The sequence below is a fragment of the Malus sylvestris genome, chromosome 7, assembly GCF_916048215.2.
Source record: "Malus sylvestris chromosome 7, drMalSylv7.2, whole genome shotgun sequence".
NCBI classification, from domain to species: domain Eukaryota; kingdom Viridiplantae; phylum Streptophyta; class Magnoliopsida; order Rosales; family Rosaceae; genus Malus; species Malus sylvestris.
Window position 1 is genome coordinate 11,291,966 of NC_062266.1, and position 26,139 is coordinate 11,318,104.

Sequence of the window (26,139 nt, forward strand, 5' to 3'; positions counted from 1 at the left end):
CTACCTTCTCCTCCTAACCCTTTTATCAAAAACCCATCTCATTCTTTCCCTCAGAGACTTGAAACCCAATCCTTAACAGTCCATTTAACACCTCCTAATATAAATTCCTAACAAAATAAATGCAAAAGCAAAATCAGCAGCGCTTTCAAATATTTTAAAGGAAAAGTGGAAAACTATTATCAAGAAAGATGCAAACGAAATGTTTTCATCACTGATATTGAAGAAAAAACGAAGTGTATTAGTATATTTATCTTTCCCCATTCCTTGTACAGTTGAGGAATTTTTTCTTGACATCTGAACGAAAAATGACGCTACACACACTCAATTACAACACACAGAAGCTCGTAAACAAATTATCATTTCCAAACTGCCATGAGAGATTACTAATCATAAACTATGTAGAAGTTGAAATTCAATCCAAAATAAACATTAGGCATATCATCAAAAACCAGTAGCATAACTACCCTATTCAAAAATGCCTATTTCACAAAACATTTAATGCATATTTTACTTCAGAAAATTCTGCAAAACCACAATTGAACATACGGATCTCTAAATAATTCAGGAACCAATCAAAGCAGCTGAATACACATGGTAAAATAAGTGTTTCAGTTTGCATTTGTATTCTATAAACTTTACATTAACAAAATACATTTAGGGATTAGTACTACAATGACATTGCTGCAACATCAATTACAAATCTTTTAGATCAAATAAACAGAGTAGATAGAGCTCGTACCCGAAGTGAAGCATATGATCAAACCCTCCTCAGGTGGCCGAGTAATTGAATGGCGGCGCAGCCCCTACGGAATGTTTTTTAATCGATTCAGTAGTTAACACTGGCCAAATGCACAATACATATCTTAGAAACTATTCTCAGTTAAAATCCAAAGAAGTTAGATAAAAAACTACCTCTAATCTTTGTTTCTCTTGTACTTTGGTATTGCAGGGTTGACCTGTAAACGGTAAATGAAGTCCTGAAAACCAAAGAATAAAAAGCCTTTTTTTCAGTTAACTAAAAAAAGCACACTATAAACGGAGTGAGATATCTGGTAACCAAAAAATGAATTTTGGAAAGCAGACAAACAAACTTCAATCAAAATTACTTTAATACATTTAGATATCAAGGAAAATTAAATTTATTCAATTTCGATATAAAGAAAATTAATTAATGCAGGAACAACATTTGTGCCTCAATGACGTGAGAAGTACTCAAAACAGACATTGTTTTCTTTAAGTCTTTAGTCTATCTCTGCAAATCGCAATAACTCATATCCATTGAGAATCAAATTAACTAATTAACTTACTAACCCCTCCTGTAAATTTCACACCTATGCTCTAAACAGATTTTGTAACTAATATCCCAAAAAATGGGCAAAAGGGAAGGAAAAAAACCTTTGTATGGTAACTGCAGTGTTATCTGTGTAACCAAAGTCAAGCGGTGAAAGGCCAGCAACCTCCTTGTATACTTGGAAATCTGTTGCGGATTTTATAGCTCCAGAAGAAAATTTATCCTGCACCATTAATATCATTTAGACTTAAGTATTTTTCCTAAGTGAATACACATGCCAAGTATCAAAGAGAGAAAGGAGAAAAATTATCAAAATAAGAATTACACACCTGTCCTATAATTGTGGCCAGACGATACGTTCTGGCAGTAGAATTCAAGGACTGATCACAAACAAAAAAGTATGTCAATTTCCAAAACAATTGTATCCAAACCCAATAAATCCATAAGAAATTACTCCATCACTTGCAGAAAATTCAAAATTACCATTTGAAATACCAGTGGCATAGCCTCTTGAGCTTCCAAGCCTAAAAATTCCAAAAAATATGCAATCTTTGAAATACCCATTTCAATTAAACATAAGAAGAATTTTCCTTTCCAATTCAAAGCTTTGGAAAAATTGAAATTTTCAAATGCTCAGTGACTAAGCAGGACATTAACCAATCAAATCCTAAACCCACAAAATCAATCCTAAAACAAAACCTAATTAAGTGCTATGTACATATATAACATGTTAGCTTTCTACTTTAAGAGAAATTATTAAATTGGGGAAGTGATCAAATGGGATGGGTCTTCCCTATTAAGCAGCATTAATCTAAGATTAATTCCAACAAAAGAAAACAATATGATCAAGATCAAGAACAATGCATGCAACAAAGAGACAGAGTGTGGAAATTAGCAGGGTGGTAGAATTCCATACAGAGAGATCTTGAGCGATGTTGGAGATCTCTTCCTTAGCTTTCTTAGAAACCCAAAACCTCCTAAGCAAGGTTTCAGCATACGAACTCCTACCCAGTCAACCTCACACAAAATTAGTTCAAAATTAAACATCTAGTCCCCAAATTAACAAAAAAAAGAGACAAAACTCTTTTGTCTGTAGTGACTGATGTGGGTATACAATCCCCATTGTGATCCCCTTGTGTGGGAGGGCAGATCTTCCCGTGCCCTCCTGTGTCATTCTGTTTGTGTGGTTACGGTTAAGCCACGTCAATATTTTATATTACTATTCTTTTTTGTCTTATTATCTCTATAAAAAAACAATATAAAATGTTGACGTGGCTTAACCGTGACTACACAAAACAGGAGGGCACAGGAAGTGGGAGGGCAGAGAATCTGCCTCCCCTTTTGAGTTATGAATGAAAAACTTATCTTTCTGCATTATTTTCCTTTTCTCTGCAACTTTTCCTTTTCTTGTAACTTGTCCCCCTTGAGGCGACTGGAACCTACCATTTGGTATCCAGAGCCCAGGTGTGCATCCATGGGCAAAAGTAAGGCGTCGGTCACGGTGGCCGACGTGACTGAGGCTGGACCGTGAGTTTCAGCAACACCAAATCCTCACTCAGCTTCAAGACTTTCAAGAGTCTTTCTCCATGATGACCGTCCGCTAGGATGACCTCCAACAAGCCATCGCCGACCTCTGTCCATCGGATCTGTCAAGACCAAGTGCAACAGATGATTCTTGACGCGATTCGCGCCCTAAAACAACCCACCCAACCTAACCCCCAAATCCCAATCGGCTCTATCCCCATCTCTCTCGGACCCACCCCTTTCTCTGCCGCCTACACTCTCATCCCACCGTCCACATGGGGTTTCTTCACCTCCTCTTCCGTACCCATAACCTAACCTCTAGCATCACGCATGGTCATCGGCCCTTCGTCCCTCCCCTTCACACCACCAATTTCCACCACGACTCACTCCTTGGGCCAACCCTTCATCTCCCGTTACCTTCCCCCACCCTTTTCCGGACTTAACCCCTCTTCCTTGACCCACGACCTCTACTCTGGTCACCCATACCCACCCACTTCACCGACCTTCTCGGGACCCAAAACATTCAAAATCGACCTCCCTCGATTTTTTGGGGAAGATCCTTATGATTGGCTTGCAATGGCAGAAGAGTTTTTAGACTATCATGAGATAGCCGAGCACTGACGAGTCACAATGGCTGGACTACATCTTGGTGGCGACACGGCCCATTGGCTCCGTTGGTACAAAATGAGGTTCCCCCTCTCTTTTTGGGCCAACTACTGCAGCGATTTGGACCGGCAGACTCATTGAACTTCAACATGGCCCTGTCGCACATCACCCAAACCACCATTGTGGAGGCGTATGTCGGTCAGTTCATTCACTTTTTGTGCCGTACTCCGGACTGGACCGATGCTCAACTTCTGGGAGCGTTCTTAGGCGGTCTCAAAGACGAGTTATAGGATGATGTCGTGGTCCAAGAGTCGTCCTCTCTGGCGCGTGCCATCGAACTAGCTCGAATCTACGAGCATAAACAGGGTCGTCGGCCGGTACCTTTTGCTGGGAGTTTCCGTTCCTCAACCTACAACTCTAAACCATAATTTTCCTCCCTACCCAACCCCACTACACCATCCACTACCTCTCGGCCCACTCCCACTGCCACTAATCCTACACCCACTGAACCTATTTGACGGCTCACACAAGTAGAGATGCGCAACCGTCGAGAGCAAATGGCTCTGTTTCAACTGCGACGAACAATATCATCCGGGCCACTGGTGCTGCCACACCCACATTATCATGTTGTTGGCGGATGATGACAAACAGGCACCTATTCCAGAACTTGGGGACCCCACTCTGCATCTTCCCCCCGTGGTAGAATAGATGGAGCACCTCATCGCTCTCAACACTATCTCCACCACTAAACGTGTCCGAGGCCGCGCTATGCGCTTGGAGGGCTTCATTATCCACACTCCAATTCAAGTGTTTATTGACTCCGGGGTTGATCAAAGTTTCCTCAATCCATAAGTGGCGGCTCACTTGGGATTATAAGTCAACACTTCTACAACCGAGGCAGTTATGGTAGCTACAGGGTGCTGTTTCTGCACCAAAGGGGTGGCTCACCAAGTTCTGGTGTGCCTCAAGGAATTTACTTTTACTAGCGATTTCCACCTTCTCGCAGTGACGGGTTGCGATATGGTATTGGGTGTGGATTGGTTAGAGACATTGGGTCTCATTGGTTGGAACTTTTTACTTAAGATTATGGAGTTCTCAATGCAAGGAATGAACTATCGTTTGGTGTGTTCTTCCACTTCGTCTGCGCTTCCTTCCACAGTGCAGCCGAATGTCACTACTTTAGGTGGTTCTCTTCTACAAGCCGTACCACAGCTGGCCACTCTCACCACAACGGTAAGCTCTCTTTCCCACCAACTAGCATTCAGTCACTCATCACCATGAATCACGAGCTCTTTCAACCACCAACATCTTTACCCTCACACCGGGAGATCAATCATAGAATCCCATTACTTCCAGGCATGATACCAATAAATGTTCGACCATATCGTTACGGGCATGCCCAAAAGGCCGAACTTGAGCGCCAAGTCGACAAGATGCTTGCAGCCGGCATCATCCGCCCTAACATGAGTCTTTTTTCTTCTCCAGCATTATTAGTGGCCAAGAGCGACTCAACATGGCGTTTTTGTGTGGACTATCGAGCGATCAATGCAGTTACCATTAAAGATTACTTTCTCGTTCCTATTATTGACGAACTCTTGGCAGAATTGCAGGGAGCGATGATATTTTCTAAACTGGACCTCCGCTTCGGTTACCACCAAATCCGCATGTACGAACCGGACATCCATAAGACAGCGTTCCGCACACATGAGGGCCACTACGAATTCACCGTCATGCCCTTCGGTCTCACCAAGGCGCCGACAACCTTCCAAGCCTTGATGAGCTCCATCTTAAAGCCACTGCTACGAAAATTTGTTTCTCGTTTTTTTTATGATATATTAGTCTTCAGTGACTCCTTGGATAACCATGTCTCACATTTGACTACTGTCTTTGATATTCTCCAACAGCACCGCCTCCGTTTGAAACCGTCGAAGTGCATCATTAAGTAGAATTATATTGCTTACTTGGGCCATATCATTTCAGATTGTGGAGTGACCATAGATCCCTCCAAGATAGTAGCGATTGTAGAATGGCCGACTTATTCGAGCGTCTATACTCTCCGCGGGTTCTTGGGCCTCGCCAGCTATTACCGCAAGTTCATCCGTCATTTTGGTCTAATTGCCAAGCCCCTCACGGACTTACTCAAGAAGGACAGCTTCTTTTGGTCCCCCACAGCAGACACAGCTTTTTCGGCCCTCAAGGTGGCATTATCCACAACTCCGGTCCTGGCGCTCCCCAATTTCACCAAGTCCTTCACCTTGGAGTGCGACGCATCCAACGTCGGCATTGTGGCAGTGTTGTCCCAAGATAATCACCCAATTGAGTTCCTTAGCAAGCCATTGGCACCCAAACACCAATCACTTTTGGTGTATGACAAAGAAATGCTAGCCGTGGTGTTTGCCGTCCAAAAGTGGCGTTCTTATTTAATTGGACACCACTTCACCATTCTCATAGACCACCAAACTCTTAAGTACTTCTTGGACCAACGCATCACCACTCCGTCATAACAAAAATGGTTGCTGAAACTCCTTGGGTACAACTACACTTTGGCCTACCGATCCAAAGCTTCCAATGCCGTAGCTAATGCCTTATCCCATTGGCCCGAGCTCCTATCCTTGATGGGACTCTCGCAACTGCTCTTTGGTTGTGTGGCTGAAATTTAGGCCTCCTATACCATCGAGGTGATTAAGGTGTTGCAACATGATCCAAACAATAAAGGCTCATTCCGGCTACAGGGAGACCTTTTATATTACAAGTCAGGTATCTTTGTCCCCGCTACGTCCCCGTGGCACTCCCAACTCCTCCAGGAGTTCCACACTTCGCCTTCTTCGGGCCACTCCAGATTCTTGCTCACCTACAAACGCCTCACGCATAACTTCAATTGGCCCGACCTCAAAAAGGATGTCAAGAGCTTTGTAGCTGCTTGTGATGTGTGCTAACGCACCCATTATGAAACCATTAAGCCACCAGGTCCTTTGCAGCCACTATCCATTCCAACCCAAGTCTGGACAGATATAGCCTTGGCGAAGGTCTTCCCTCGGCTCATGGTCGAAATGCTATATTGGTAGTAGTGGATCGTCTCTCCAAGTACGAGCACTTCATCCCTATCAAGCATCCTTATTCAGCCCCCTGATAAGATTAAAAGCACACCACAAAGTAGCACACAAATGTCCTATTGATTTTCCTTATTAACACTAAGATTTGTCAATTGTAGCATATGAAAATAAGGGTATTTCCCGCAGAAGATTGTTTTATCTAACTACTTAAAATGTCACAAAAACTGGTTGCTGTCCCTACTGACCAGCCACCGAAAAATAATTATTAGACCGACTTACACTTATCTAAATTCTACGAAATTTTATATGAAGACACTAGACACACAGAGCTACACTTGTACAAATTTTTGGGATTTTTGGAGTTGATTGCTATTTAAATTAAATTGAACAAAAACAGGACAGAAACAAATTTTAAGTAGTTCACAAATTAAGAAAAACGAGTTAGGGGAATTGCTACCCACCACCAAATAATCATGCAAACATGTTATGTTTCATTCAAATTCCTTTTATTTCTGGATGAAGATGCTCAAGTTGGCTTAATGTTAGAACTCAACCTATTACTCTTTCTTATGTAGTATGTTAAGAGAATGGCGTTTTCAACTTAACTTAGTCCCTAGCATGCAATCTAGAATGGCGTGTTCATAGATTTAACAAGTAAAAATCATTAAGAACGAAAAGAGTTTAAGTCATCACAAGGCATCGTAAGTACTGGCGTTGTCTTACTTATCCTATAAATTTGTTCACATGTTAATCGCAATTAACAAGTACTACTCTAGAACATATGTAGGTCCTCATTCGACAAGGGCAGGCACACACATATTCATAGCGTTAGAATTCTATATATGCTTACTAAGTATGCATCCATAGAAAACAAATAAAGAATTCATCAATGAGACAAGTAGTGAATCAATTTTCATCCATTCATAAAAGTAATTCAAACAAAATGTCATAACAAACTTGCAATCATATTCGGGGCTTCAAAACAGCCCCTAACTACTAAGAATTTAGTTACACATTATTATCAAATAAAACCAATAGAAAGACATGAGTTTGAGAAGATAAAACAGAGAGGAGAGAATGCCAAGATTTCCTCCTTTCTTTCCTTCATTTCCGCAATGCTGCCTTATCCTCTTTCTTTTCTATTTTTTCTTCCTTTCTCTTCTTTTTTTCCGACCCTGCAACCTGCACCCTTTCCCCTTTTTAACTTGCTACCCCATTTTCTTCTCCTTAACTCACCCACTAACAACCATTTAGTGATGGCAATAAGTGAGAGGAAATGGTAAAACAATTGTAACTCTTTGGGTACCCTTTATGCCAATTACTCCCACTTAATCCTCATCTTTATTTTCATTTCCTCTGATATTTGAATAGGTATCAGCTGGCTTGTTCTTGGCTACATCAGTTTTGGCTGCTAGATTTATTGGGTTTATTGCTTTCATTGCAGTTACAAACTGCCCAGTCTCTTGTGAACCTTTCAGTGTTAAAACAGCCATAACTTCTTCTACAAACATGATATTAACAATCCGCAAAATGCTCCAGAAAATAGACATCCGTAGCTTTCCAAGAATATAAGGCTCATTCTCTAATTCATTTTGAGCTATTCACAACTTGCTTCCAAAGTCAGCTGACCTGCACAGGCAGTTTTGACGAATTTGTTACTTAAAATCCAACTTGTGCTATTTTTCTTTTCTTTGCTTGACAAATCCTAGAAAACACAAAAACAAAGTAAATAGCTCAAAAATATAAGGAACTAACTAAGAAAAGACAAGTGAATTTGATGTAAATTATATATAAATATGAGCTTATCAAATACCCTCACACTTAGCTTTTGCTAGTCCTCGAGCAAAACGAAGAAAATATGAAAAAGTAGCAACATGAAAAACAATAGCTTCCCCCTATGTGACCCTCATAGAATTTCATTCAAGAAAACAAATCATCAAGAACCTTAGCTAGCACCAAACAAGCTAATCCAAGCTCATCTTCCTTATTCAAATGTTAGCAGTAACCTTTTAATCATCCATGAAGTGTAGTGTGTGTAATAGCCATGCTAATGCAATTTCAAGTTTTTTTTTTTAAAACACCACATGCTAACTAGTGACCTTCTCACGGGACATACACTCAATCACACATATGTTTAGTTTAACATGTTTCGCTCAAAGAATCAAATGTGAAAGATCTACCATAAGCTTGCATAAAGATCTCATCTCCACAATCATAAATGCAAAACTTAAATCAAGAGGACTTTTATTGGTTGTAATGAGGCTTAGGAAGAGGGTTATAGAAATGAAAGGATAGGTAAACACAAGTTCCAAGCTACATTGCAAGCAATTCTCTTGTTGAGATTTACAAGAACTCAAGCTGTCCAACCACTCTACTAATACCTCCAACCACACCCCTAAACTGAAACTTTAAAAAACTTTTTATTTGCTTTGTATACTTTTTTTTCTTTCTTTTTTTTTTTGAACTAATTTTGCACATAACTAAATACAAACATGAAATACCCCCACACTTATTCTTTTTCCAAACTCCTTCAAAGTACTTCACAAACATTTCTCATAAGACAATCTCACATTGCTCACTAGCTAGCTTGGAAAGGGTAAGGAAAAATGTTTAAGGTATAAGGGTAGACATATCTGGTGATAAGAAATAAAAGGCTCAATATATACGGCTCAAATTGGCAATCTAATGATATCATTTCTCTTTAGGAAACATGCTTATTTGGGCCATGGTGATAAACCTAATACCTCTATCCTTTTCAAGTTCATGCAATCAAATGACAAACATTTTGAAAGATCGTTACACAAGTTCTAGAGATGTAAGTCACATAAGTTCATCACACATAAAAAAATATGAGTGTATGAAAAATGCACACACTTTCAATAGGATAAAAAACTCACATAGGTTGTATATGGTCACTATATTCACATGCGAAGCTTTAAGTCATACTTTAGTTTCACATCAACAAGGCTATGTGGATTTGGTTTTTCACAGATGATTAAACATGTACAAGGCTAACAAGAGAATAAGGAATTTCACACAACACATGCTTACTAAGTTCTTGATCACTGTGGTTCAAATTCAATCCAATTATATCATTGGGTCAGGAAACTAACAAAAATCTAATTCAAAACAATAAAGAAAATAAGACTATTTTTGGATTTTCAAATTTTCTGAATGTTTTTGAGTTTTTGTTTAAAGTAAATAAAACTAACTAAGAAAACAAAAAGAAACAACATGAAAACAAATCAAACCAGTTCAAATTTTCAATTTGGTCATTTTTTTTCAATCCTTACCCCCAAACTTAAACTGGACATTGTCCCCAATGTAAAAAAAAAACACAATAATTAAAAATAAAATAAAATAGTAAAAAAAACAAAATAAAGTATTTGGACTGAAAACTTCCCCAATTTGTAGTAAAATCAAGCGATGACCCCCAAACTCCAATTCTGCAATCAACTCCAATGGTGGGCACGATCAAATTTTCCTACAAAGAAAAGAAATAATTCAGTTTAGCATGCAAGAAAATTCAAAAAACAAAAACAAACGGAAAATTGAAAATGACATAAAAAGACAATGAATAGAAATATTGGGTTGCCTCCCAATAAACGCTTGCTTTTACGTCCGCAGCCGGACGGTACCAAGAGTTATCACCCAAGGGTAGATGGTTCTTGGAGGGGTACAACCTCCACATCATGCTCTGCAAAAGACTCGTAATATGGCTTGAGTCTATGTCCATTCACTTTGAACACGTTTTCGGTCTTTGCACTTTGGATTTCCACTGCACCATGAGGAAAAATATTAGTTATAACAAATGGACCAACCCATCGAGAACGAAGCTTACCTGGAAATAACCGAAGGCGAGAATTAAATAGAAGAACTTTTTGTCCAATGGAAAAGCTATTCCTTGATATCATCTTGTCATGAAATGCCTTTGATTTCTCCTTGTATATTCGACTAGACTCGTATGCATCATTTCAGATTTCGTCTAACTCATTCAATTGGAGCTTTCTATGCTGTCCGGCAACACTCATGTCCATGTTGTAGGCTTTGATCGCCCAATAAGCTTTGTGTTCTAACTCTACTGGAAGACGACATGGTTTCCCATAAACTAACCGAAATGGGGACATTCCAATAGGAGTCTTATAAGCAGTCCTATACGCCCACAATGCATCGTTCAAGCGCATGCTCCAATCCTTCCTACTAGGACTCACAGTTTTCTCCAAAATTTGCTTCACCTCAACGTTTGATACTTTTGCTTGACCACTAGTTTGTGGATGATAAGGTGTAGACACCTTATGTGTGACATTGTACTTCCGAAGCAACGCTTCAAATGTTCTATTGCAAAAGTGACTCCCTCTATCGCTGATGATTGCTCTAGGTATTCCAAATCTTGCAAAGATGTTAGTCTTAATAAAATCTGAAACAACTCTTGAATCATTAGTTTTGGTGCCTTTTGCTTCCACCCATTTAGAAACATAATCCACAACCAATAAAATGTAAAGAAAACCATTAGAAGATGGAAAAGGTCTCATGAAATCAATGCCCCACACATCAAAGATCTCAACAATCAAAATAGGGGTTTGTGGCATTTGATTTCTTGGGCCCAAGTTACCTATTCGTTGACAACGATCACATGTTGCTCAAAACTCGTACGCATCCTTAAACAAACTAGGCCAATAAAAACCACTCTCTAACACCTTAAGAGCTGTCCTCTTTGCTCCAAAATGGCCGCCACATGCATAAGAATGACAAAAAGTTAGAATAGATTTAAACTCAGATTCGGGGACACACCTTCTAATCAATTGATCAGGGCAATATTTCCACAAATAAGGATCATACCACTCGTAGTATTTGGCGATTTTGACAAGCTTATCTTTCTGAGCACGTGTAAAATCATCCGGAATCTTTTTGGTGACCTTGTAATTGATAATATCTGCATACCAAGGGTCAGTAGCCTTTAATGAAAACAATTGCTCATCCGGAAAACTCTCACGTAAAGGGATGAGATCTTCCTCTGTGTTTGAATGCACAAGTCTGCTAAGATGATCTGCTACAACATTCTCACTTCCTTTCTTATCCTTGATCTCCAAGTCAAACTCTTGAAGTAGAAGTATCCATCGAATGAGTCACGGTTTTGCATCTTTTTTTGTGAGTAGATACTTCAAAGCTGCATGGTCAGAAAACACAATAACTTTAGTCCCAATTAGATAAGATCTAAATTTTTCTAAAGAAAATACAACAACTAAAAGCTTCTTTTCTGTTGTTGAATAATTCAACTATGCATCATTGAGTGTTCGAGATGCATAATAGATGACATGTGGCACTTTGTTGACACGCTGCTTTAGAACTGCACCGACAACATAGTCTGAAGCATCGCACATCAACTCAAAAGGTAAACTCCAATCTGGTGGTATGATCACAGGAGCTGTGGATAATAACTCCTGAAGCTTGTTGAATGCTACCACACACTCTTCATTCATATCAAATGTTACATCTTTTTGAAGCAAACGGCACAAAGGTCTAAAAATCATTGAGAAATCCTTCATAAACCTACGGTAGAAACCTGCATGTCCAAGAAAAGAACGAACCTCCCTGACAGTAGTAGGGAGGGGTAAAGAACTAACAAGTTCTACTTTAGATTTATCAACTTCAATTTCATTTTCAGATATGATATGCCCTAGAACTAATCCATGTGAAACCATGAAATGACATTTTTCCCAATTTAAGACTAGATTAGTTTCTTGGCAACGTTTTAAAACTAGAGACAAATTATGTAGACATGTATCAAAAGAATCACCATAAACTGAAAAATCATCCATGAACACTTCAATTATTTTCTCAATCATATCAGAAAAGATACTTACCATACACCTTTGAAATGTGGCGGGAGCATTGCAAAGTCCAAACGGCATCCTCCGGTATGCAAATGTGCCAAATGGGCATGTGAAAGTCGTTTTTTCTTGATCCTCCGGAGCAACTGCAATCTGATTATATCCAGAATAGCCATCAAGAAAGCAATAATGAGAATGACTAGCTAACCTTTCTAACATTTGATCAATGAATGAGACTGGAAAGTGATCCTTGCATGTGGTGCTATTTATCTTTCGATAGTCTGTACAGACTCTCCAACTATTTTGCACACGTGTAGGCACTAGCTCATTAGCTTCATTCTTAACAACTATGACTCTGGATCGCTTTGGAACTACTTGAACGGGGCTCACCCACTTGCTGTCCGAGATAGGATATATGATGCCAACATCAAAAAGTTTGATAACCTCTTTCTTGACAACCGTCATCATAAGTGGGTTCAAATGGCGTTGAGCTTCCCTTATTGGTTTTACACCTTCCTTCAACATAATCCTATGCATACATGTAGCTGGATTTATACCTTTGATATCTGCAATACTCCAAGCTATGGCAGTTTTGTGATCCTTCAATACGCGAATCAGTTTCTCCCTCTCTTCTGCTGTGAGTTGTGATGATATGATGACCGGTAATGTTTCATCCTCTCCCAAAAATGCATACTTCAAATGTTCAAGAATCGGTTTAAGCTCCAATTTGGGTGCCTGAATCACAGAAGGAAGAGTTTTTTTGTTAGAAGTAGGAAAAGAAATAAAATAGGAAGAAGACTTACCACGAATTGGTGAAAGAGACTCAAGAGCGGCCACTGTTTGGATTAATTCTTCTTCAATGTGCTCTGAATAATTAAAATTTCCATGTGTAATGCTATGCACTAATGCCTTCTCTAAATTATTTTGTCCCACACCTTCATTAAAACAATCCTGCACAAAATAGTCAAACACATCAATAGACAAACAAGATTCAAAATCACTAGGGTACCTCATAGCATTGAAGATTTTGAACTTGACGCTTTCCCCATCAATTTCCATGGTTAAGGTACTATCATAGACATCAATCTTCGTACGTGCCGTTCTAAGGAATGGTCTTCCCAATATAAGAGGAAGTGTAGTACGCATAGGGTCATGTTCCATCTCAAGAACAAAAAAGTCAGCGGGAAAAATGAGCTCATTCACTTGCACAAGTACATCCTCCAATAGGCCTTTGGGATATCTATTTGAACGATCTACCAACTGGATTACTACCTTTGTTTTCTTCAAGTCTCCAAGGTTCAATGATTCATACACTGAATATGGCATCAAATTGATGGATGCACCCAAATCACACAATGCTCTCCCAAACTCTTTCCCTCCGATTACACATGGAATGGTAAAGCTACCGGCATCTTTCAACTTCGGTGGCAGCTTCCTCTGCAAAACAGCTGATACTTCCTCGCTTAATGCCACAATTTCTTGATCATTGAATGTCCTCTTGTTCGTACAAAGCTCTTTAAGGAACTTTGCATACTTGGGCACTTGTTTTATGGCATCTAAAAGAGGTAAGTTCACTTGGACTTTCCGGAAAGTATCCAAGATTTCCTTATCAGTTTGCTCTTTCTTAGACTTCATAAACCTACGAGGAAAAGGAATAGGGACACATGAGTTAAATGAATTTTGAACTTATTTACTTACCTTATCAGAATCTTTTGTGTTCAATTTCCGTTTCTGTTGAAGCCTCATCTTGCTCAAGATTCTTGGTTTGTAGCTCCTCTTGCTCATTTGTATCTTTTCTAGTCCTCTTTTGCATCATTGATTGCTCAAAAACTTCTTTTCCACTCCTTAAAGTCACAACATTCATCTGCTCCTCATTTGGATTCACCACGGTCTGGCTAGGCAACCTTCCTGGTTGGTGTTGTTGCCCCATCAAACTTGCTAACTGACTCATTTGGCGCTCAAGGTTTTCAATTGCTTTGTCTGTTTTCTGTTGATGAGATTGAGTAGAGTTAGCTAAAGAAGCAATTAAATCCTCAAGAGACTTACTTGGAGCTTGATGTTGTTGAGGCTAAACTGGTGCCTGCGATCTTGCTTGAAAGAAGCCAGGTGGACGGTTATAGTTGTTGGGAACAGATTGTTGTCCATTGTCTTGATTGTTCCACTTTAAGTGTGGATGATCGCGCCACCCCGCGTTATAGTTGTTGGAGTATGGATTATACTTTTGCCTTTGTTGCTCCTGAAACCCTCCTAACGCATTAGCTTGCTCAAAACCACCTTGATCCATCAATGAAGGGCACATGTCCGTGGCATGTCCTATCATTGAACATACACCGCACACCTGTTTTGGAGCCACCATAACCTGTTGCACAAGATTAGTGAAGTTAGCTAATTGTAATTCAATACTAGAATTAGCACTTACCTCATTAACTTTCTCAAGAGGTAGCTCATCTCTCCCTCCAAATTGTCGTGTATTTCCAGCAATGTTCTTTAATAATGCCTTAGCATTTGTTGGTGTCTTGTCCATGAATGCTCCTCCACTTGCTGCATCAAGCATTACACGATCAATACCACACAATCCTTCATAAAAATACTGTATTAAAAGATGCTCTGAAATTTGATGATTAGGACAAGATGCAACCAAATGTGTGAATCGCTCATAGTAATCTCCAAAGGGTTCTCCATGTTGTTGTCGGATTGCACATATGTCCTTCCTTATGCTTGCAGCTTTTGTGGCCAGAAAATATTGCTCCAAGAATGCTTGCTTCACCTGGTTCCATGTGTTCATTGATCCCAGAGGTAAATTGTAAAGCCAATCCTTTGCCTTAGCTTCTAATGTAAATGGGAATGCCCTCAACTTGACTTGCTCCTCATCAACATTTGATGGTCTCATTCCCGAGCATACCACGTGAAACTCCACGAGATGCTTGTTGGCATCCTCTGTTGAGAAGCCATGGAACTTAGGCAAGTAGTGAATCATGCCGGACTTGAGCTCAAATTCTCCTTCTGCATTTGGATATGTGATGCACAATGGTTGTTGATCCGTATTTGGCGTTGCCAATTCCCTCAAAGTACGGTTATCAGCCATGCCTTCTTGTGGTTCTTCCTCCTCTTCTGAACTCAAATGTGGTGGAGAAGATGGTGGTAAAGACACCGATGCACGCTTCTGCTTGATTTTTCTCTGAAGCTTTCGAAGTGTTCGTTCAAGCTCAGGATCGTAGGAAGCAAGATCAATGCTCTTGGACCTTCGAGTATGCATATACTACAAAGGGTACCTGAAATAAAAACAAAAACACTAATTAGGCAAGAAAAGAAAACAATAGAAAAATAAGTAATTAGACATAACAATCCCCGGCAACGGTGCCAAAAATTTGATAAGATTAAAAGCACATGACAAAGTAGCACACAAATGTCCCCGTGGAGTTGATTTGCTATTTAAATTAAATTGAACAAAAACAGGACAGAAACAAATTTTAAGTAGTTCACAAATTAAGAAAAATGAGTTAGGGGAATTGCTATCCACCACCAAATAATCATGCAAACATGTTATGTTTCATTCAAATTCCTTTTATTTCCGGAAGAAGATGCTCAAGTTGGCTCAATGTTAGAACTCAACCTATTACTCTTTCTTATGTAGTATGTTAAGAGAACGGCGTTTTCAACTTAACTTAGTCCCTAGCATGCAATCTAGAATGGCGTGTTCATAGATTTAACAAGTAAAAATCATTAAGAACGAAAAGAGTTTGAGTCATCACAAGGCATCGTAAGTACTGGCGTTGTCTTACTTATCCTAGAAATTGGTTCACATGTTAATCACAATTAACAAGTACTACTCTAGAACATATGTAGGTCCTCATTCGACAAGGGCAGGCACACACATATTCATAGCGTTAGAATTCTATATATGCTTACTAAGTATGCATCCACAGAAAACAAATAAAGAATTCATCAATGAGACAAGTAGTGAATCAATTTTCATCCATTCATAAAAGTAATTCAAACAAAATGTCATAACAAACTTGCAATCATATTTGGGGCTTCAAAACAGCCCCTAACTACTAAGAATTTAGTTACACATTATTATCAAATAAAACCAAAAGAAAGACATGAGTTTGAGAAGATAAAACCGAGAGGAGAGAATGCCAAGATTTCCTCCATTCTTTCCTTCCTTTCGGCAAACCTACCATATCCTCTTTCTTTTCTATTTTTTCTTCATTTCTCTTCTTTTTTCCGACCCTGCAACCTGCACCCTTTCCCCTTTTTAACTTGCTGCCCCATTTTCTTCTCCTTAACTCACCCACTAACAGTCATTTAGTGATGGCAATAAGTGAGAGGAAATGGTAAAACAATTGTAACTCTTTGGGTACCTGTTTGGGTTAAAACCTGAACTTTGGGCTCGAAAGGAAGTTAGCCCAAAAGGAGGTCCAGAAAGAAAGAAGCCCAAGGTTCAGCCAAGGCCCAGAAGAATAAGAGAGCCCTTTTTCCGACTAAGTGCACACCACTTGAGCCACTTGCTCACCTACCTAGAGGTCAAGTGGTGTAGACCAGCCAGCTAATCAGCCCAAAAGTACTTTATAATAGCAGTACAAGTAAAAACCTGATGAGTCACTACCCTTCAACTGCATTCGGGCAAGACTGGTGCTACAGGTAGCCAAGCCAAATCGTCTATGAAAGAAGAAAGAGAAATCAGAGATAAGGACACTCAATCAAACAAACAAATACACAAACTCTGCTCAAGCCAGATTTGCATACGAAGCTGTAGTCAGCACCAAGCCTTCATCCTTTTCGAGATCAACCTTTACCAAAAAACCTTTGTAAAAGCTCTGCTACCTTGTTTGAATCTTGCTGTAGTATCGATTTCTCCTGTTGATGCGTAAAATAACTAAACACACAAATTAAACCCTCTTTTTATCAATTGTAGTAAAATATGTAAGTAGGGATCGTTCTAGGCCGGGGATTAGGAGGGATTGCTAAATCACTTGGAAACTGACTTGAAAACGTGAAAACAAAGTTTAAAACACTAACTAGACTCAAAGAATGCAAAACTATACTTTAAAACACTAAAACAAACCAAAAGACTCAAAACAGCCCCTAAACACTCAAAACTACCTTAAAAACACAATCTGGGCAATTTTGGGACTCTCACACAAACTTGGACAAATTTTGGTGAATCAAAACACTCTAACACACAACCAAAACAGAAATTAAACACTTTGAAACAATAAAGTAAAAGGGGGATTTTGGTTTTAATGAATTTGAAAACAAAACAAACTTTGTAAAACAAAACAGATTGTAAGTGAATTTGAATGAAACTTATGGATGGAAGATTAGCTAGGAGGTTCTTCTCCACATATGTCACACTTGCATACAAAACGATTTCCAGTTGCTTTTCGATAAGCTATGAATACTCAACGCCCCAAATTAACCGTGAATTGCACTAATTAACCCTCAGTTTTTTCCACAAGTTATTAGGTTGGATGATTGCATACGACAACCCAAAACATTCCCTACAAGTTCCCTACATGAATTGCATAATAGAGAAACAAGCAAGAATCATTAAGTTCTATGAAAAACATAAGCATTGACGAGGCACTCGTTACTATGATTTGCATGAAACTTATGCCAAGAGTTTACTTAACGTGATTGTGACTAGCAACCTTCACTACTTGTGAATATAAGTTTATAACGATTAGGTGAAACTCCCTTATATTCTAGCGTCAAATTCATGCATGAAAATTAAGCGTGCACTCTTAACCAACATACACAAATTAGTTTTTATATGAACGGATAAGTAAATTGAATTCACAACTTATGAATCACAACTGGATGTAATCAAATCATATTGCAAGTATGAACATGGTTTCGAATCACCCCCTAACTAAGAGGGATTTAGTTCCTCATACTCACAAAGCAAAGATACATAAAATTAGACATTAAAATCAAAGGAAAGAAAACACCTAAAATGCTCCAACTTGGGTAGCAAGTGCATCCAAGAATTCTCCTTTGCTTGCTTGCGGCAGATTGCTTTGTGGACGGATTTTTAGGTAGTTTTATGATGTAGAATGGATCGGGAAGGGTATGGAAAGGTTTAGGGTAAGTGTGGAGGAGTGTTTGAGGGTTGGAGGGTGGTGGAGAACTAGGCAAAGAGGGTGGAAGAAGGTGGAGTGGCTGTTATGTTTTCTAGGCACTAGAATGGTGTTTTTGGGGTGTTTTGCTACCTAGAGGTTGTATGGACGAATTTTCTGTGATGAATGATGAATATGAGAGTGTGTACTTTGGCCAAGGGGTGTAAACATGTATTTATAGGCCCCAAAAACCTTAGAAAATCAGGTTAGGTTAAGGATGAAATGCATGGCAATTTGTGTGTGTGGTGTGCAATGGTCCAAGGGTGAAAATGAAGTAATGATGCAAAGTGTGAAGGGTAAAATGGAGTGGTGTTGTAGCTAGGGAGCAAGAATGATTGTGTACATTGCATAGAGATGGAAAGGGAGGTGAAATGTGTCAACAAATGGGTCAAAGGTGCAACAACATGTGTTGCACATGGCATTGGATTCTAAATGTGAATGATGGAGCATCAATTGGTGCATGTAATGGATGTAAATGTTGTCTAAAATCTAATGAGTGAAGGGAACAAGAGGTATCAAGCAATTGAGTGTAATAATTAAATGAATTGAAGCATGAAATTAGAAATTATGTAGGGACAAGAGTGATCAAGCATGGCATGGAATCCAAAGGGAATTCTATGTGGTTTGCATGGCAAGGAATGCAAGTTGGGGTGACAGATTTTTGGGCTGTTTTCTTCATCTTTTGGACCATAATTCTTCATATTCTTGGCCTCTTTAGTTCTCAAATTCGTCCATCCACTTGGCCCATGCATTTGTTATCCATTCCAAGCCCGAAACATGCTCCAAAGGCCTCCAAAATGCATCTTCTTGCATACTTTGTCCATAAAATCTGAAAACACACGAAAATGACTTTAAACATTAAAATAACTAAGGAAACACGACATAAATGCACAAGAACAAACCAACTAAGTCGCATAAATGTGCTCCTATCAAATTCCCCCACACTTAGCTTTTGCTAGTCCTCGAGCAAAACAAAGAGATAAAACGAAACAAAGTAAATAAAACACAACCTAAACCTTCCAACATTTGCCTCAGGGATTTCCAATGCACATGACATGTTAAAAATCATTATCCCCACATATTTGAGTCATCTTCACACTTAAGCACGTACTTAATCATAGTCACTACTTACTTGTTCACAATTAATCGATTAAAATAATGTTTTTGATGTAGTAACATGCCTTAGAGAAATCACTCAATTCCTTACAAGATATGCACTCAATTTTCACTCAGATTTTCTAACTACACACCCTATACTAGTTATATGTGAGAAGATTGATGTAGATATGAAAACGAACGCTCACATATATGTATCACAAAGAGCAATTTCTGGAGTTAATAAGCATGTTTAGATATGATCTCATGAATGGAATGCTACTACTTAGATGCGAGAACTAGTGACACCATATGCTCATATCAATTTCAAACTCCACATATTGAAACGCATGACACTCAAGATGAAGTTAAGGGTTGTAACGGGGCTTGGGGTGATGGCTAACAAATGAAGGATAAGGATAACAATCGTTCTTAAAGCAATAGCAAGTAAAGTAATGAAATTGAAACTTAGAATTCACTTAGATTGCAGAAATCAGCTTTTAGACACGAAGGGAAAATTCAAGCAATATTTAGGGCCGAATTCTATGTTTTGGACCCTTTCTTCAACAAGCAGCACTTTAAAACTCTTTTTCGCATTTTTTTTTATTTTTTATTTATTTTTTTTTCAACTCTTCTTTTCTTTTCAACAAGCATAATAACTCACACTTCCCCCACACTTGTTTTCTGCCATACATTAATCAAAAGAAATTTAATTTGAATCATGTTTTACTATGCTTCAAGAACAAGGGTATGGATGGTCCTAAACTAGGCTAGGTAAGGATAATGTGGTTTAACAAAGAATGTAGGCTATCAAGGCTCAATGGGGTTAACTTAAACATATAACGATATGGGATACATGGCAGTTTGGCTTTGGTGGTGGTAACTACACAACTTCATCTTGAATATGTTTTATGCAAATCAATAGCATGCTTTGAATGAAATAGGCATGAGTTCTAGCATTTGGAACTAAATGATGAAACGCCTTCTAAGTAATAACCAAGCAAAGAATAATGAGATCATGCAACGACTTTAGAAAACAAGAATGCACAGATTTTAACTCTCCAAATAAACGTTTAAGCTCAAGTCTCACAAGGTTGTAGCGTTAGTTTGAGTTCTTTCCTTCAAGCATGTTACAAAAACTAATTTTTTTTCTTTTATGATTACATGTGATTTCATAAGTTATAACCACAACCACGCATAAATAAAGAGTAAATCAAACTTTCATCCATGTTTATAACTCTCTTTAACAGTCATGCAATTACAAACCGAATCCTCATCATTGTGTTGGAAGGTACCCTAAGACACAAATAAGCGCACAAAAACAACTCTTTTTTGGATTTTCAAAAACAATTTTTCAAATTTTTATGAATTTTCGGATTTTTATGTCAAAACACACTGAAACACTCCAAAACAGCTTAAAAATACTTAAAACAACAAGGAACAACACTAGAAGTAATGGGTGATAAATTTCTACGAATTTCATGCAAAACAATGGTTATCCCCTCACACTTAAATCAAACATTGTCCTCAATGTTTCAAGCATATACTCACACCAAAAACAAGCAAATAATAAACGACAAATAAACATGACAAATATGGCAAAGTAAAAACCAGACAGAGTAGAGTTTAAGAACGCAAATCTGGTTTTGGAGATAGTTGATCTTGTTGACTTTCCACAGCTTTGATCTTGAACTGGATTGGAATTGTACGGCGAAGCTTTTCTCTTTGGCGATGTTGCAATTCCTTATTTGTTCTCCAAGAAGATGTGGCAGCTTCTCTAGTTCTTCATCTCAGACTCCTTCCGCTGGGATGATTGTGCAAGCTGCATTCTTCTCTGCTTATTTCTTCTGCACAACGGGCAGGCACGAGGGAGAGGTGTTGGTCTGTTTATTTCTTCAATCTTTCCAAGTGCCCACCTCTTGCTTTCTTTCTCCTTGTCCCTAGTTGAGGATGAATCAGCACGTTGTCTCCACATGCTTCGAGGTATCATCTTCACTTCCCTTATAAGTGAGAGACAAAGAGAAAGCATAAGATGATGAGTACTCGAGAGCAAGAGCTGGCTGGAGAAAGGACAGGGAGAAAGCATGATATGAGATACTCTTGCTCTCAACCCTTATGATATGAAATACTTGTGCTCTGGATGGGTTGTTTGCAGGGGTATCCCAGGGGATGAAAAATACAGAGTGACTCGAGAGGGTTTGTTGGAAAGCCATTTCAGAGAGGATGAAGGGTTAAGTGAGGCTGAAAGTTGGGTGAGACTGCTTCACTTTGAAGTTCAACATTTATAGAATTTTCTTAATGGCTGGGAAGGCATTGTTCCATTACTCGTGTCGGCAAACCTGGGATAATTTAACAGTAGTTTCCACGTGCATTCTGCTTCTCCAAAAAATTTTGACAAATTGCGCGTGATTTACGCAACGCAGATGTGCAAATTGACAGATGCTGACACGTCTCGATAAAGCAGAGGTCTCTTTAATATCCGAAATTTACGCTTCGAGTTCTGAGCTTCGTTGAGGGCAGAGATTGCATGTGACAAGTGCTGACGAGGCTGAGAGAGACAGATGGTTGGAATCGGTGCTTCGACAGACTGCCCGTGATTTTCGCAAAGCTGAGTTGCGTGTGATGGGTGCTGACGAGGCTGAGACAGTTGACACTCTTCGGTATCTGGAATTGGTGGTTTGTGAGCAAGCCCAACTTTTGAGAAAGCTGGCGCCTCTTCGATCTCCGAATGGCTTCTTCGATTTCTGAGCTCACCTCTTCGATCTCTGAAATCCCATCGCGTGCTGATTTTTATAGAGGTATGCAGGACGTTCAAAGCACTCTTGAATTTCTGCCTGTAAAAACTCCCGTTTTGCACTTCTACGATCTTAACTTGTCCGATCTCCTCTTTCTTTAACACCTCTGAAAAATGTCTGGCCCTTCCGACCGTTTTTTTGACTTGAACCTTAGTGAAGGAGCAGCCCCTCCTTCTCCAGACAATATATGGCGCCCGTCCCTCATATCCCCTACTGGTCCTCTTACCGTTGGGGATTCGGTGATGAAAAATGACATGACCGCTGCAGTGGTGGCCCGGAACCTTGTCACCCCCAGAGATAACAGACTGCTCGCTAGACGGTCTGATGAATTGGCGGTTAAGGAGTCTCTGGCTCTTAGCGTGCAGTGTGCGGGTTCTGTGTCCAACATGGCCCAACGCCTATTTGCTCGAACCCGTCACGTTGAATCGTTGGTGGCTGAAATACAGAGTCTCAAAAAGGAGATTAGAGGACTCAAGCATGAAAATAAACAATTGCACAAGCTTGCACACAATTATGCCACAAACATGAAGAGGAAAATTGACCAGCTGCAGGTAAATGATGGTCAGATTTTACTTGATCACTGGAGGTTTGTGGGTTTGTTCCAACCGCATCTGCCTTCGTCTTCTGGGGCGGCACCGCGTAGTGAAGCTCCAACTGATCAACCTCCGATACCTCCTCCTTCCGTGGCTCCACCGACTGCTGAGACTCCGCCGACTACTGCAACTCCGCCGACTACTGCTACCTCTCCCAAGCAGCCTTTGTGAAGGCTTTCTCTTGTATTATGCTATGTTTCTTTATTTCCCAGTTTGCTGTTCATTTCCATGTAATTTAATGTTAAATTCCTTTGCACACTTGTCAATGTTTCAAAATAGAAAACCAAACCCAAAAAATAATCAAATAAGTAATAATATTGACAATCAGGCAAAATAAAAATGCAGAAAAGGGAAGGTTTTTAGAAACGCAAAACTGCTTGCGGGCGATTCAAAAAAAATCTTCCTCATTTGAATACATGGGTTGCCTCCCAAGAAGCGCTTGCTTTAACGTCTTGCAGCCGGACGATGCTTCCATTCAAACTTCCCTAGGTCCCACGACATGGAATTGATCCTTGAATGGAAGGTGATACTTGAAGTGATCCGGCAATGGTGTAGATTCGAGAGTGGGTGCCTGAATCATTAACAAAATGTAAGTATAAAACGTAATGGAAATTGGAGTAGATGACTTACTCTTTCGCTCTGTTACGAACTCAAGGATGAACACCACTTCTTTGAAAGTTTCAGGGACTTTGAATTTGGCCAGATTTACTATGATGGGTGTGATTTGTCTCGTGTCATCAATCTCAACTTTTTTGGGCTTTGTTGTTTCAAATATGTCTTCTTTGCTGAATTCTTGACATTCTCTAGCCACTTCTTTTTCTTGACTCCTTCTTCTTGGTGAACAATGTTCTTTGAACACTTCAACATAATCTGGTACTTGATTTGGTGTGCCAAGAATTGGGATATCACTTTGCATCTTTGGAATGGCTTCCGGAATGGCTTCCAGAATGTCTTTTTCACTCTCTTCTTGCTTGGGAATCAAAAACCTGCGAGGAAAAGGGACATTGGGTGGAATAGGGTTAGAATTAACAAAAATTGGACCCAACTTACCTGTATTCGACAGTGGTGGAGCATTGGGAGGCTGCGGCAAGGGTGGTGGAGCAAGGGTAGGCTGCGGCAAGGGTGGTTCTTCCCTTGTCGTGGCCTTGTCATCCTCTTCTTCTTCGAACAGCAGCTGTTCATCCATGTTTTGGATTGGTTTGGACGTTTTTGGGCTTGTTCCAACCTCCATGCCACTTTCCAAATTGATAGCATCATGGATTTCAAAGTTTTCCTTCAAATTTTCTATAGTTGAGTTGGAGAGTTCACTTTGCTCTTGAATTTGTGCCATGAACTCCATAATTTGCCCAATTTGCTCCTCTAATTCACCCGTCTTCTTGGCTTGATTTTGCATCTCTTTGTTTTGATTTTCTACTTCTTGGTTCAAAGAGGTGAGTAACTTATTCAACATATCATTATTCGAAGACGTACCTGAATTAAATTGGGCAGATTGTTGTGGTGGCTGTGATGGCTGCATAGGCGTGGTGTAGAACTCCTCATATGGCTGCCAATATGCATCTTGTTAAGCCTCCTTGACTTGATTTTGTGAGCCCTGCACCAAAAAATTTAATTCATTAAGAATTTGATTATAATCTATTGACGAACCTGAGTTTGATTGAGCATATTGCATAGGTCTTGAATAGAACTCCTCCTCTTGCTGCCAAAATCCATCTTGTTGGAATTGTTGAGGTTCCCCCCACATATAATTTGAATGATCTCTCCAAGTCGAATTGTAAGTGTTGGAAAACATGTTGTTGCTTGGTTGATCATAGCCTTGATAACCCCAAGCATCTTCGTTCACATTGAATTGAAGATGTTGATGAGTTTGATATCCGTGCCCATAGGACATGCCAAATGTAGGGACACTTTGCATTATGGTCCTTCCGGCAATCTATGACAATTGAGAAGTAAGATTCGCCAATTGAGCTTGAATGTTAGCAAAATCCATGTCTTACTTCTCTAGTATCTGAAATCAAAGAAACAAAAACTAAATCAAATATCAAGAGTAACACAAAACAAAGAAAACAAAACTAAGTCAGAAACTAAAACAAAAACAAACTAAACAAAAAGAAAAGAACCAAGGGATTAGCAAAGTTGCTAATCCCCGGCAACGGCGCCAAAATTTGATGCGTAAAATAACTAAACACACAAATTAAACCCTCTTTTTATCAATTGTAGTAAAGTATGTAAGTAGGGATCGTTCTAGGCCGGGGATTAGGAGGGATTGCTAAATCACTTGGAAACTGACTTGAAAACGTGAAAACAAAGTTTAAAACACTAACTAGACTCAAAGAATGCAAAACTATACTTTAAAACACTAAAACAAACCAAAAGACTCAAAACATCCCCTAAACACTCAAAACTACCTTAAAAACACAATCTGGGCAATTTTGGGACTCTCACACAAACTTGGACAAATTTTGGTGAATCAAAACACTCTAACACACAACCAAAACAAAAATTAAACACTTTGAAACAATAAAGTAAAAGGGGGATTTTGGTTTTAATGAATTTGAAAACAAAACAAACTTTGTAAAACAAAACAGATTGTAAGTGAATTTGAATGAAACTTATGGATGGAAGATTAGCTAGGAGGTTCTTCTCCACATATGTCACACTTGCATACAAAACGATTTCCAGTTGCTTTTCGATAAGCTATGAATACTCAACGCCCCAAATTAACCGTGAATTGCACTAATTAACCCTCAGTTTTTTCCACAAGTTATTAGGTTGGATGATTGCATACGACAACCCAAAACATTCCCTACAAGTTCCCTACATGAATTGCATAATAGAGAAACAAGCAAGAATCATTAAGTTCTATGAAAAACATAAGCATTGACGAGGCACTCGTTACTATGATTTGCATGAAACTTATGCCAAGAGTTTACTTAACGTGATTGTGACTAGCAACCTTCACTACTTGTGAATATAAGTTTATAACGATTAGGTGAAACTCCCTTATATTCTAGCGTCAAATTCATGCATGAAAATTAAGCGTGCACTCTTAACCAACATACACAAATTAGTTTTTATATGAACGGATAAGTAAATTGAATTCACAACTTATGAATCACAACTGGATGTAATCAAATCATATTGCAAGTATGAACATGGTTTCGAATCACCCCCTAACTAAGAGGGATTTAGTTCCTCATACTCACAAAGCAAAGATACATAAAATTAGACA

The 26,139-nt window shown here is 39.1% G+C and overlaps 3 protein-coding genes across 3 annotated transcripts; all 3 read right to left on the bottom strand.

Annotated features, from left to right (window-relative positions):
- Positions 1-268: 268 nt before the first annotated feature.
- Positions 269-2,364, bottom strand: LOC126628565 (uncharacterized). Its single transcript, XM_050298309.1, has 6 exons — positions 2,190-2,364; positions 1,775-1,815; positions 1,621-1,671; positions 1,396-1,514; positions 913-977; positions 269-803 (listed from the first exon to the last, which is right to left on the bottom strand). The coding sequence occupies exons 1-6, from the start codon at positions 2,203-2,205 to the stop codon at positions 769-771; spliced, it is 327 nt and encodes a 108-aa protein (XP_050154266.1). The 5' UTR covers positions 2,206-2,364; the 3' UTR covers positions 269-768.
- Positions 2,365-11,014: 8,650 nt separating this feature from the next.
- LOC126628547 (uncharacterized) lies at positions 11,015-14,017 on the bottom strand. Its single transcript, XM_050298284.1, has 2 exons — positions 12,339-14,017; positions 11,015-11,641 (listed from the first exon to the last, which is right to left on the bottom strand). The coding sequence occupies exons 1-2, from the start codon at positions 13,938-13,940 to the stop codon at positions 11,636-11,638; spliced, it is 1,608 nt and encodes a 535-aa protein (XP_050154241.1). The 5' UTR covers positions 13,941-14,017; the 3' UTR covers positions 11,015-11,635.
- LOC126630085 (uncharacterized) lies at positions 14,008-15,561 on the bottom strand. The gene is made up of 3 exons (XM_050300243.1): positions 14,725-15,561; positions 14,386-14,664; positions 14,008-14,292 (listed from the first exon to the last, which is right to left on the bottom strand). The coding sequence occupies exons 1-3, from the start codon at positions 15,559-15,561 to the stop codon at positions 14,008-14,010; spliced, it is 1,401 nt and encodes a 466-aa protein (XP_050156200.1).
- Between the last annotated feature and the right edge of the window lie 10,578 nt (positions 15,562-26,139).

Excerpts from the sequence above, each read along its gene's own strand:
- LOC126628565 (XM_050298309.1), bottom strand. Across the intron at positions 1,672-1,774 it reads TGCCACTGGTATTTCAAATG|TCCTTGAATTCTACTGCCAG; the intron begins GTAATTTTGAAT and ends GTTTGTGATCAG. Across the intron at positions 978-1,395 it reads ACTGCAGTTACCATACAAAG|GACTTCATTTACCGTTTACA; the intron begins GTTTTTTTCCTT and ends TTTGGTTTTCAG.
- LOC126630085 (XM_050300243.1), bottom strand. The coding sequence starts at position 15,561 with ATGCATACTCGAAGGTCCAAGAGCATTGATCTTGCTTCCTACGATCCT. Across the intron at positions 14,665-14,724 it reads CTCTTGAGAAAGTTAATGAG|GTTATGGTGGCTCCAAAACA; the intron begins GTAAGTGCTAAT and ends CTTGTGCAACAG. Across the intron at positions 14,293-14,385 it reads TCTTTCAAGCAAGATCGCAG|AAAACAGACAAAGCAATTGA; the intron begins GCACCAGTTTAG and ends TCTCATCAACAG.
- LOC126628547 (XM_050298284.1), bottom strand. The coding sequence starts at position 13,940 with ATGAAGTCTAAGAAAGAGCAAACTGATAAGGAAATCTTGGATACTTTC.